Source organism: Euleptes europaea, chromosome 13, assembly GCF_029931775.1.
Source record: "Euleptes europaea isolate rEulEur1 chromosome 13, rEulEur1.hap1, whole genome shotgun sequence".
Lineage (NCBI taxonomy): Eukaryota > Metazoa > Chordata > Lepidosauria > Squamata > Sphaerodactylidae > Euleptes > Euleptes europaea.
In genome coordinates, this window is record NC_079324.1 from 14,262,937 (window position 1) to 14,275,913 (window position 12,977).

At 44.3% G+C, this 12,977-nt stretch overlaps 1 protein-coding gene across 2 annotated transcripts in view; it reads left to right on the plus strand.

Moving 5' to 3' along the window:
- Positions 1–12,977, plus strand: part of TENM1 (teneurin transmembrane protein 1) — a 413,249-nt gene that overhangs the window by 202,184 nt on the left and 198,088 nt on the right. For both annotated transcript variants that reach the window (XM_056859258.1, XM_056859259.1), the window contains 4 exons: positions 2,956–3,166; positions 8,081–8,182; positions 9,896–10,090; positions 11,190–11,390. In XM_056859258.1, the coding sequence (XP_056715236.1) occupies positions 2,956–3,166; positions 8,081–8,182; positions 9,896–10,090; positions 11,190–11,390 (709 nt within the window). The remainder of the gene's footprint in view (positions 1–2,955; positions 3,167–8,080; positions 8,183–9,895; positions 10,091–11,189; positions 11,391–12,977) is intronic.

The following is a 12,977-nucleotide window of genomic DNA, read 5'->3' on the forward strand; positions in this document are numbered from 1 at the left end:
TTTCCAAAGAATGTCAAAAGAGAGAAAGGAATGAGTTTTCCCCAAGGAATTCTGAAAAGTAGAGAATAATTTTGCTGTACAGGTGAAATTTCTCAGAGTCCTATTAGGAAATGTTGGAGAAGACCCTCCCAAACAAGAGCAAACCCTTTTCTATTACGATTATCAAAAATGGGATTTAATTGTCTTATTCATTGGTGCTCATAATGTCACAGAAAAAGACAACAGAAAAAGGGTTGAGGTGTGCATTAGGCTAATCCTGAGAGAGAGTTCAGAAGACTTTAAATTGTGGATAATTAGAACTATATATCCAAACCGGTTTTCTGTGAAACACATGACTTTTCTGAATTCAGCAGACCATTTACGAGAGCAGCTGTTTCAGAATTCTGAACATGCATACCTTGCAAGGAGTTTAATTAGAGTTTTTTTGGAACCATAGCTTTGAAAATCTCTTTCAAATCAAAATTCATGTACACTGAAGGGCTTACAAAAACATTACCGATGTTCACACTTTTCAGGCAGAGATCCCCAGTCTTATTTATTGCTGAACACCTCAGTGCTGCAGTAGTTTCTTCACTAAATATGTTGATGTGTTTCTCCTGCCGCCTAGAATGTCTCTCTCCCCCTGTCTCTCTCTCACACGCACAAAGTAATTTGCTTCCATCATTTGTTCGTGGCGGCCTTTCTGTGTAACATGCCCTCCTGTCCTTTGGAGGGAGGGTTCACACTGTAAGGGTTGTGGTAAGCGAGGGATAGAAGGCTCTAGTTGGCTGTGATGTCACTGCCACTGTGATTCAATCACACTGGTATTAGAAGGGCAAAGTGAAAGATCTGTGTGTATGCGCGCACACACATAGCTCTGTGTTATGATTTTATGTTTATTTTAGTTCTCTTTTTTTAGCTGATAGTAGTATTTATACTGCTTTTTTCCTCTTTGTAATATTGGATATGCCATTAAAGGTTTACTGATTGATAGGGTTGCCGGGTCTCTCTTCGCCACTGGCGGGAGGTTTTTGGGGCGGAGCCTGAGGAGGGCAGGGTTTGGGGAGGGGAGGGACTTCAATGCCATAGAGTCCGATTGCCAAAGCAGCCATTTTCTCCAGGTGAACTGATCTCTATCGGCTGGAGATCAGTTGTAATAGCAGGAGATCTCCAGCTAGTACCTGGAGGTTGGCAACCCTATCTCCAGCTAGAACCTGGAGGATTTACCATGAAGCTTCACTATACAATAACACTTATCAGAACCTTTTAACAATGATGAGTACCCCTCGGGAAAGTCCAAACGCCGGCAGCAATGTCGTTTACTCGAAAGTAGGCAATGTTGTGGGGATCGCTGTAATCCGCTCTGTGCCAATTGCAGCACCACTTCCGCGGTCAGCTGATGTGGAGTGATCCAATCACAATGGTATATCTCGTTCCTGCCGATATCTCTTATTTGGCTAAAGCGGCTGTATATTGAATGTGATATTCATCCAAAAATCATATAAAGCACACACAGATGTTACAAGATCCCGGTTGTCTCTTGTTTCGCGTTGAGTACAACTTTCTTCTTCAGACTGTGCAACAATATTCTGACTGCATATATTGCAGTTCAAAAGAATGACTCTTAGTCCTTTGTTCTGTGAACAAGAAACAAGAGACAACCAGGATCTTGTAACATCTGTGTGTGCTTTATATGATTTTTGGATGAATATCACATTCAATATACAGCCGCTTTAGCCAAATAAGAGATATCGGCAGGAACGAGATTCTACCATTGTGATTGGATCACTCCACATCAGCTGACCGCGGAAGTGGTGCTGTAATTGGCACAGAGCGGATTACAGCGATCCCCACAACATTGCCTACTTTCGAGTAAACGACATTGCTGCCGGCGTTTGGACTTTCCCGAGGGGTACTCATCATTGTTAAAAGGTTCTGATAAGTGTTATTGTATAGTGAAGCTTCAAGGTAAATTTATTTGTACTCAGAACTTATAACTTTGTTGTTGTACATGTGTTATGACAAGGTAAAGGTTTTAAATTAAGAAAATACTTTGAGAAAGAATATATTTAAAAGTAAACAAATTTGTGGCTGTGTACTGAGATTATTTCCTTAGGGTTGCACAATTACAGATCAGTACACCTACTTTTATATAGAACCTGGGGGATGGCAATCCTATCTCCAGCTAGTACTTGGAGGATGGCAATCCTAGTGATTGAGCAGAGGTGGTTTGTCATTGCCTTCCTCTGCAGAGTCTTCCTTGTAGGTCTCTCTTCCAAGTACCGACCCTGCTTAGCTTCTGAGATCTGATGAGAGCAGGCTATACCATGCCACCTTCCCTTCCTGAAAGGTCTATACACGCTCCTTTAGTATGCTCTGTCTTGGGTTGCCTTTGCAATGTTCCTCTGTACATGGGGTCCACTGAAAATCATTGTCTCCTCCCCCTACTGGGTCCCTATTACTTACAGACCTTCCTTTCCCTTACATCCACCTGACCTAATGAAAAACATTTCAATAGGGCTTGTTTGTACTAAGAGCTAAAAGATAAAATATTGCCATTGTTGGTTTGGAAATCATTGTTTGGCCACGCGATGTATTAAAGATGGGAAGAGCTTGATGCTTCACTCACACGGCTCCCCCTGCTCCTATCTATGATAACCAGCCAAGTAGTTTCCCTGAAGGAATTTACTCAATTGGCCAAGTATAATTACCTGCATTTTGAGCGCAAACCTGACAGCCAGTTTAAAGCTTGTTCAGGTTGTTGTAATTGCATCCATACTTCAATTCCAGTCAGATCATCTGCAGAGAACACTAAAAAACAGTTTATTTCAGCTGTCTAGGAAAACAAAAATTGGCTGCCTTGTAAAGTTCGTAAACGGTTTGGCCAGAACTAACACTGAAGAGCTGAAAATGGTAAGGAGCGTGCATGCATCTGCCCAGCAAGCAAAAGCTCTTACTGGGTCCCTTTTGTTTCAGTTTGATTTTGTGAAACTGATGGATGGGAAGCAGCTAATTAAGCCGGAGCCCAGACAGTCCGAGGAATCTCAGCAGGCTCCCAGGAACCTGATCCTGACGTCGATGCAAGAAACGGGGTTCATAGAATACATGGATCAAGGAGCCTGGCACATGGCGTTTTACAACGACGGGAAGAAAATGGAGCAAGTGCTTATGTTAACGACAGCCATTGGTAAGGATCGCTTGGATTATTTATTCATTTCCTAATGGTGGAGAACTGAACGGGTGATAAATTATTCACCCAGATGTTTCAGCCTGGCATCAATTATGCAGAATCCCAAACAGCAAAGCAAAGGCTCACCAAGGAGCATGGAACACTTTTTGGTGTGAGCATGTGGCTGTCAGGTCAGACGTTCTTGACAATGTAGGCCAAAGTAAAGTGGGAGAAATTGCCACTCGCTTCACAACTTTGCATGCCGGAAAACCTGGGTGGCAGCGCTACTTGAATTCACTTTGGGGACTGCATTTTACATTTTGGCGAGCTCAAAGATGCCACTGTTAAGATCAGGGGCCCCAGTAAGGTGCCCATGGGTACCATGGCACCTACCAACACCTCTTCTGCTGCCAGCCAAGTGTTTTTAGAAAGTTGGTGGGGCCAGGTGGGGCTTTTGCTCATCAAGAGTTCTGACTGGCCACTGGGCGTTTGATTGACCGTGCGCATTTTTGAGCAGGAGCTGCCCCCACAGCTCAGGGATCTTTACTATTGTGACTGAAGGTAAGGAGCTGCGGCCATTTTGTAGCTGTGCCCACCACGCCGTTACAGAATTCCAAAGGTGCCCACAGGCTCAAAAATGTTGGGGACCTTTGTTTCAGATGCAGGGGATACAGTTTTCAGTCTGATGCTAACTCACTAGACGGATAAGTAGAGCTGACTGAAAATTATCACACAAACGACAGTGTTTGCTTTCAACCTAAGCAGGATCTCTGCCATGAAATCTTCATTCGTTGGTCTAGTTCAGGTAACCATACAGGCTTTGTGCGAGTGAGGAGGGGAACTGTTTTGGCCCCATATACATCCACTTCCTTCACTGTAGGGCCTTCTGACCACCCATGTGCGAACATCATGTTTGCATGTAGCCTGCCTGTGAAAAATGGGAGGAGTGCCTGTTTGAATACAATATGGGCCAAGATAATATGCAAGGATTTTCCTAAAGTAATCAAAGAGGCAGGTGGAAATTTCTGCGATTAACGTTGTCAAGTTATGGAAAATTGCAGCTGCCTTTGAACACATAGTGGACTACAGTGGGTAACTTACAGGCACCATATGGTACACACAGATATGCGAATGAGCCCCACCCTTTAAGAGTTATGCCTCTAGTCCCACCATCTGTGCATGGCTCACACATTTGCAAAGGACCTGTGAGCAAAAATCCAGTATTAATGGGCCTGAACCATATGGTTATTAACTAATATTAAATTCAGATATTCACTATGTGATTCAGGCCGCCGTTGATTTTTCCTGTATTGGATTTTTTCACACACATATGCAAACGTAACATTTATGTATTAATTGCCCGTGGGCCTTGTAGCAAGATGAGTATGTGTCAAGTGGAAGGAGCAAATGCATCCCCCCCCCTTACACAAAACCTGAGTTGGAGAGACTGTATGAATATTTCTGCCTGAGGAAAGAAGCCGGGGGGGGGGGCGGTCTTTCTTATAGCAGTACCGTGTTTCCCCGAAAATAAGACACTGCCTTATATTTATTTTTCCTCAAGAAGACACACTATGGCTTATTTTCAGGGGATGTCTTATTTTTATTAAGTATGGTACAACAATCTACATTTATTCAAAGATAGTTAAGTCGTCTTCTTCTGGAACATTGTCATAACTCTCCAAACCCGGAATTCCATCCCGAATTTCTTGCGACTCCATTTCCTTTAGAACCATTGGCTCCAATCTTTCATGTCGAGCAATAGAGCTCTCATTAAATGAGCAGCTCTTATCCATGTAACCTGCTTGGAGTGCATTGGCAACAACACTGTCAGTGATTTTATCCCATGAATTCTTCACCCAAATCACGACCTCTTGCAGGCTAGGTTTCACAAAGTTTCCACGCTGATTTCTTGTCAGTCTATGTTCAATGTAGTCGTTAATTTCCATATGCAAATGGTCTTTGAATGGCTTGTTTATTGCAATATCAAGAGTCTGCAGATAGGCAGTCATTCCTGCAGGAATCATTATTTGATCTATTCTTCTCTCTGCAAGGAAGTTCTTCATGTCTTCAGCATGGTGAGTTCTGGCTGAATCCCAGACTAGTAGACCTCTTTGGCCACCTCGCAAAACAAGTGGCAGCATTAAATCAAGCCACTTCCTTATAACTGCTTGTGTGCACCAGGCTTTTTCGGTTTCAAGAACATAAATGCCAGAAACACGTTCAATCTTATCTTTCTTGCCCTTAGTGATGATAACAGGTGTGACTTTCTTTCCATCCAGACGAATTGCCAAAATACAGGAAACACGTGAACTTTCGTGACCAGTGGAGGGAACGTAGATTGAGGAGGCACCCCTCTGTTCAATTGTCGTTTGGGCTCCTTGACCCATAAACACTGCAGTTTCATCCATAGCAATCATGTTGCAAAGTTGGTATTTGGAAAAGTCGATGCCATCAACAAAGGTCTTGAATGCAAGTGCTCGCTTAATAACTTCAGCATCTTCCAACTTAAACAGTGTTGTTGATTTTCTGATAGACAGTTCATATTGCTGAAGGAAGCCATCCAGCCAGTGTTGTGATGCTTTGAATTCTGGGGATATTTCGAATTGTGGTGCCATTGCAAGGGCAAATGCTTGAATATCAGCCCTGCGCACAACCAAAGCCTTTGCTCTCCTGTCAGCAATCCATTCACTGATCATGTCTTCCAGCTCAGGAAATAAAGGTTGCCAACCTGAACCACACTTGCGCTTCTTAGCATTTCCTCTGTCCACCTGTAGACTGAGGTTATCGTATTCTGCCCGCCATTCGGATATCCAACTTCTTCTCTTTGCAGAAAGCCGTAAGATTCTTGCCCTGGGAGTCCTCCACAATTCCTTTCTTGTACTCAACAGAATAACTCTTCCTTTTTGCACTCATCTTGTCTGGGGGTACAGATACTCAGGAAAAGCTGAGATACCGTAGGCCAGCAAAGCTGATGTGTAAGGGCTGGCTTATTTATCAGGGATCCAGTGAGAACTGGGTCCAGTCTGCACAGTGGAGCTGGGATTATCTCTCTGGGCTCAGTAGCAGACTGCTTGCTGAAGCTTTTCCCCTATCCCCTGGTGTTTGTGTGGGATGAGAGAGACCACAGACTGTTGCTGGTTGGTGCTGGGGGAGAGAGCTTTACTTCTTCCCCCTGAGGAAACACAATACCTAAAGCACAGCGTCCTGCTCCTCACTACACTGAGGAGACTTTTACTTTCACTCCCTCTGTGCCCCGGTGCAGAGGGAGCCTCCCGGCCAGGCCAGCAGAGCTCCGTCGTGGCTGGCACCAAATCGAACCGGGCAGGGAATGGCCTTCCGGGAGGCAAGGCCCTTGGCCTTCCCCGCGGACCACCGACCAGCTGAACAACGGGCGGGCACGGCCCGGGAATGGGCATGGCAGGGGGAAACGGGTTGGCCTACAGGACGAGTGGTCTGAGGCCGAGGAAACTCTCCGGGAACAGCGAACTGGTGGGAAGTCTTGGTACGCTGCATAGCCACGCCTATCACTATGTCTTATTTTCGGGGTATGGCTTGTATTGCGCAAATACTTAGAAATCCTGCTATTGCTTATTTTATGGGTATGTCTTATTTTCGGGGAAACACGGTAGTGTGTGGAGCAGGCAAAAGCATCGAATCTCTCTTGTGTTCTTCTGCCTGCCCGCAGGAGCAGCTGCGTGATACGAGAAAGTTCTCCCTCGATTCGAGGGAACAGGATCTCATGTTATGCTGAGCAGGGCTGTTGCTGATGGAACACTTTCCCTTGGCAAGCAGATTTGTTGAATCATGTGAGGGCTAATGAATAAGAATGAGAGCCAGTGTAGTGCAGCAGACAGAGTGTCATGCCGCCACCATGGAGAACCACGTTCAAATCCGTACTCAGCCCTGAAGCTCACTGTGTGACCTTGAGCTGATCATTCTCTCTCAGTGTGATGGAGTGGTTAAGAGCAGTGGTTTGGAGCAGTGGAGTCTGATCTGGAGAACCGGGTTTGATTCCCCACTCCTCCACATGAGCGGCGGAGGCTAATCTGGTGAACTGGGTTTGTTTCCCCACTCCTCCACGTGAAGCCAGCTGGGTGACCTTGGGCTAGTCACAGCTCTCTCAGCCTCACCTACCTCACAGGTTGTCTGTTGTGGGGAGGGGAAGGGAAGGTGATTGTAAGTTGGTTTGATTCTTCCTTAAGTGGTACAGAAAGTTGGCATATAAAAACCAACTCTTCTTCTTCAGCCTGTCTTGCCTCACAGGGTTAAAAGGGGGAGGGCATCACGTATGAATCTCACAGAGGAAGGACAGGATAACAAATAATAATAATAAACACCAACACCTTTCATCATCATCTGTTGCAGTATGAAAGACCACTTGTATTCTGAACTGTCAAGGCAGAAGTTAATGGATAGATCCCGTAGATGCATTCCACAAGCAGAGGAGCTTTCCTTTGGTTAAAGGTGGTACAAGATACTCAGAAACTCTTTCAGCCAGTGGAATGTGCCTCTGCTAGCAGAATGGATCCAGTATTTCTAAGTTGCAGGTGGTGGTAGAAAGTGTCGTCAAGTGTCAGCTGACTTATGGCGACCCCTCAAGAGGCTTTCAAGGCAAGAGACATTCAGAGGTGGTTTAGCATTGCCTGCCTCTGAGTAGCAACCCTGGGCTTCCTTGCTGGTCTCTCATCCAAGTACTAACCAGGGCCAACCCTGCTTAGCTTCCAAGAGCTGTACAGACTTTGTATTTCAGATTCACATTGAGTGTCGTGATGTCCTTCTGCTTCTGCTCACTCTCCTCTGAAGTTGGGGCAACCCCTTGCAAAGCAGCATGTTGTGCTGGGGGTGCCTCTTGGTTCAGACGTTGCTTGTTGACTTTTTGTATGCTTTTCTCCCCTCCCCTTTTTTGGGTGCCGTTTCTTTCTATAACAACAGAAGTGATGGATGACTGCTCCACTAACTGCAACGGAAACGGAGAATGCATCTCTGGCCACTGCCACTGTTTCCCAGGTTTCCTTGGTCCCGACTGCGCACGAGGTAGGGCTGTGTAATTGAAACAAGTAAAAAGGGCATAACTGGTTTCTGAATGAGCCTTTAGTAATTCTGAAAAGTGGCAAACAGGTCGGGATATTGGCACTTGGACTTATCCACCGGGCAAAGATGCCAGCATCAGCAGTTTCGAAATGACCGCTTAATGTCCTCTTCCTAGCTACTGAACAGGATACGGCAGAGATGACTGTAGGTTAGGACATAAAAATCCAGTTTAAAGTTAAAGCAATTTAAAGAAACAAGCTTGAAGCTGCACATTGTCTTTGGATTGCTCCCCAGATAAGCATGTTCGATTTCATATTGTTGCTCGCTGAACCAAGATAAACATGATGGCACGAGCTCGTTTTCTCCGGCGTTTAACTGGTTCAAAGACTGAGAGTACCTCTGGCTTGTCTGCAGAATGGAAATGCAAACACAGTCCCTCAAGAGTAGGGTGGCCACTTCAAAGTTGGGTGCATAAAAGCTCCCAGCTCTTTGCAGTTGTGTTGCCTGAAGACCCACCGTCAACCCACAGGCACCTGTGCTGAGCTGACTTCTGGAGGTCGCTGGAAGTATCATCTTGGTGGAATTGATCGTAGTACTAGTTGGCATTCCGAGGCCCCCTTTGTTCTGAAAAGTGGATCTTTTCATTGTAGAGAACTTCCCCAAAGCAGGTTCATACGATGTGTGAGTCTAAGCATAGTTCCAAAATACATCTTGTTATTGGCTCTATTTAAACGCCACAGACAAACTGTGGCTGGTCCCATTGTGAGAACAGTCCGTGGAAGTCTTCACACTTGCACATTCCCAGTTTCTTTCCTTTGTGCAAAGCTTGGAGATTGACGAATTCCTGGTTCCCAAGAAACCACAGTTTGTCATGTCATCCAAAGAGACAAAACAACAAGTCATGCGTTGTCCACTTTGTCTGCAAACTGGGATCCCAAAGCAGGGAATCTGAGTTTGTGAGGAAAAAACAAACTTCAGTCTGTCCAGGTTCCCATATTCAAACTCATGATTAACTGGAGCTAGTTGAAGACGTTCATCATCCATAGCAACATGCAGTGTAAGGAGAAGGGGAGAAGGGCAATCCTACAAACATTATTGTTGTAGTTGTTGTTTTTATCCCACCCTTCCTGACTAAAGCCAGGCTCAGGGAGGCTAACAACACAGAATTATTAAAATTAAAATATTAAATATTATTAACAATAATGGCACCCTGATGGTCGCTCTCAGATGATGTTGTCATTTCCAGGTCCAGAGAAACCATGCGTACCCAGCATGGGGAGTAACAAGATGTTGATGGATGGGCATAAAATAGGGTTAAGGAAAAAAACTAGTAGGGAAAAGGGGGGAAAGAGAAGGGGGAGGGGAGAGGAAAGGGAAGAAAGGAGAAAGAAAAGCAGGTGGAGCAGAAAGGGGTTAACATGACTATTAACCAGGTCTGTGCCCATCACAGACAAACTGGGTAATACAGCCTTGTTCTTGTATCAAACAAGCTGCAGTCTAACCTTGATTTCTGAATGCAGCCAGATTGTAGCACCTAAAATGTATCAGAGAGGGACACGTGTTTTGCAAACTACTGGATGGAAGTAGATGCCTTCAAGTTCTTGGGAAGACTGAAAGCATAAAAGGTAAAAGTGTGGCAAAGCAGGAAATCTGGTGAAATCTTTGCACTACGCTACTGTAGAAGCCATAAACACTGAACTGTTTCATCATCTGCAGATTCCTGCCCAGTGTTGTGCAGTGGGAATGGGGAGTATGAAAAGGGCCATTGCGTGTGTCGCAATGGATGGAAAGGACCCGAATGTGATGTTCCAGAAGAGCAGTGCATTGACCCCACTTGCTTCGGCCATGGGACTTGCATCATGGGAATTTGCATATGTGTCCCTGGATACAAAGGAGAGATATGCGAGGAAGGTTTGTGTCTGTGTGTCTCTGTCTGTCTGTCTGTCTGTCTGTCTGTCTGTCTGTCTGTCTGTCTCTCTCTCTCTCTCTCTCTCTCTCTCTTTCTCCATCCATCCATCCATCCTTCTCTCCCTGAACTGCAAACCTGGACTTCTTAAAGCAGTTAAGGAGCTGTAGTTCTACAGTAAAGATATTGCCAAGGAAGCATTCTTTGTTTTTATCAATAATATTAGACAACCTTCAGAGTGATGAAGTTTATTTGTAACATCAAAAGATATTTCTCTGTCACAAAATGTTATTTATACAGATGGACAGATTTAAATCGTACATTGCCAGCTTGTAAATGAGAGAAGTATTTGCCCTGTGTTAAGTGGCAAAGGTGACTGAAATAAAATGAGAACCAGTTTGGGATAAAGTTTCAGCCTGAGATCAGGGTCACCAAGGTTAGTTTAGCTTCAGGTTCTCATTGGGTCTGTGTAACCTAGGTGAGCCTCTCTTGGGAGGAAGATCAGAAGTTTAGACACCACCTAAAGAAGGCCCTTTACTGTGTAGCCACCCATGACAGTGATATGGGGGGGGGGGCTGGATTGTTACCTCCAAATATTACCTGAATGAAGAGGTAGGCCTGAAAATAATGTTTGTGTAAGGCTTGTTCAGGTCACACATCACACCAAACCAAGGTTTAGGAAGTTTATTGGCTTAATTTTGGAGTTGTTAAACCATGGTTTGTAATCAGTCAGTAAAACCAGAATTACAAAAAAATAATTTGAAGTGGGTTTGTAAAACATCATTTGTGCTACCTGTGTTTTGGTGTGATTTGATGTCTGAACTGACAAACCAAGTTATTGATCCTGGAGTGCTGACTGAATGGGAAAACGAAATGCAGACTCTTCCTCAATCGTGGTTTGCCTATGCAGCTGGAGGTTCCAACCATACTTTGGGTTTTGAACCATAAGTAGTTCAAAACATTTGGCATGCTGCTCAAACTGAGCCATTGCATAATAAAATTAACATTATTAAAATGTGATATTTGAATTGAATTTTTGTAAAAAAAAAATCATTATTTTTTCCGGAATAATTTAATGTTATTATCTCCCTTCTTTCCCTCCAGAGGACTGTTTGGATCCTATGTGCTCTGGCCATGGAGTCTGTGTCCAAGGGGAGTGTCATTGTTCCATGGGCTGGGGCGGGGTTAACTGTGAGACATCACTTCCTGTCTGCCAAGAACAGTGCTCAGGGCATGGCACCTTCCTTCTGGATACTGGGATGTGTAACTGTGACCCCAAGTGGACCGGTTCTGACTGCTCAACAGGTAAAATTAAGATTTCCTTCCATTGAACCTACCCACCCATACAAGGTTAAACTTAGGTTTTGACAGAAAATAGAGGTTCATATCATGTGCTTTCAAGTTTGGTTTGCCACAGATTGCTAGTTTTCAGAGAGGTGAGGGAGACAGATGTATATCAATCAATCAATTTTTATTAAAACTGTCATAGACCAGCATAGCTCTTCACAATTTACCACTGAAACCCTTCGTATTACACTCTACCTACAGGTTTATACAAATTGTAAAATAGTTATTTGCACAATTATTACCAACTATTTATACTACCCATTAAACTTATTGGCATACCGACATTCTCAGCACTGTCTGACGGATTCTATAGGCTGCTGTACAAAACTTTGCCATTCCTGCTGTAACCTGGGGATTTTCATCTATAAGCAACATTTTAGTATACTCCAGACCTGAATGGCAAGGATGCCAACTAAGCCAGGGGGAGGGGCCGTGGCTCAGTGGTAGAGCATCTGCTTGGCATGCAGAAGGTCCCAGGTTCAATCCCCGGCATCTCCAGTTAAAGGGACTAGGCAAGTATGTGATATGAAAGACCTCTACCTTGAGGCCCTGGAGAGCCGCTGCTGGTCTGAGTAGACAATACTGTCTTTGATGGACCAAGGGTCTGATTTGGTATAAGGCAGCTTCATGTGTTCATGTGAGATAAACTTAGAACAAACCTCTTGGTATAGACAGCTGTATATTTGCTATGAGCCAAATCATGATAGCGGATAGCCCTTTGCAAGACGAGGCTTCTTTTCATGCAGGAAAAAACCTCAGATTTTCAAGAGGGAGCCTGAGGAGAGGAGATACAGGGAGGGGTGGAACAGGAATAACACAAGTAGTTAGCCAAGGGTTTTGGAACATTGCGTTATCCTCACAACAACCCTAAGATATAGATTAGTTGGAGAGCGGCTTGCCCAGGGCCAGCCATGTGCTTTGTTTTGAAGCCAGGACTTAAAAGCTGGTATTCTCATAGGCAAACTTCAGCCCCCTAGCTAGCTACCGCACTGCGCTGGTACTAATTAAAAGTTCAGCAGAGAGCTGAACTTGGGCGTCGCGGCCAAACTTTCGTAGTCATTTTGTTATACGAGCTATGTTGTCTACACAATTTGTGTTAAATAATTCAGATGGGAAACTCAGAAGTCAAAATCCATGTGCCCAAAGGAATTTGAGGTGCAATCAAGCTCTCTTAATGTCAGTAAGACGTCATGCGGGTGACATCGAGGGCATGTGAATTGCTCTCTTTGGATATTCTAAGAGCGCTCCATCTTCCTCTGCTTCTTTTGGATCAAGAAATATCCTCTGTACTTAACATGGAAAATAATTCTAATATTGACTGTCCTTAATTAGAAAAGACTCTTTGCTGACTATTCTTGATTTCATTAAGGAAGGGTGGAAGGAAGATAAAGCTAATACTAATTGCCTACACTCAAGCAGGCTTTTAAAAAGTCTTTGAAGCTTGTTTCCTTGCTGATTTGAGTACTTATTTTGCCTCTAAAGCTCTTGCACATCTCTAATCAACTTGTCTACATTTTGTATTGATTTGTATAGCGGAAAGCAATC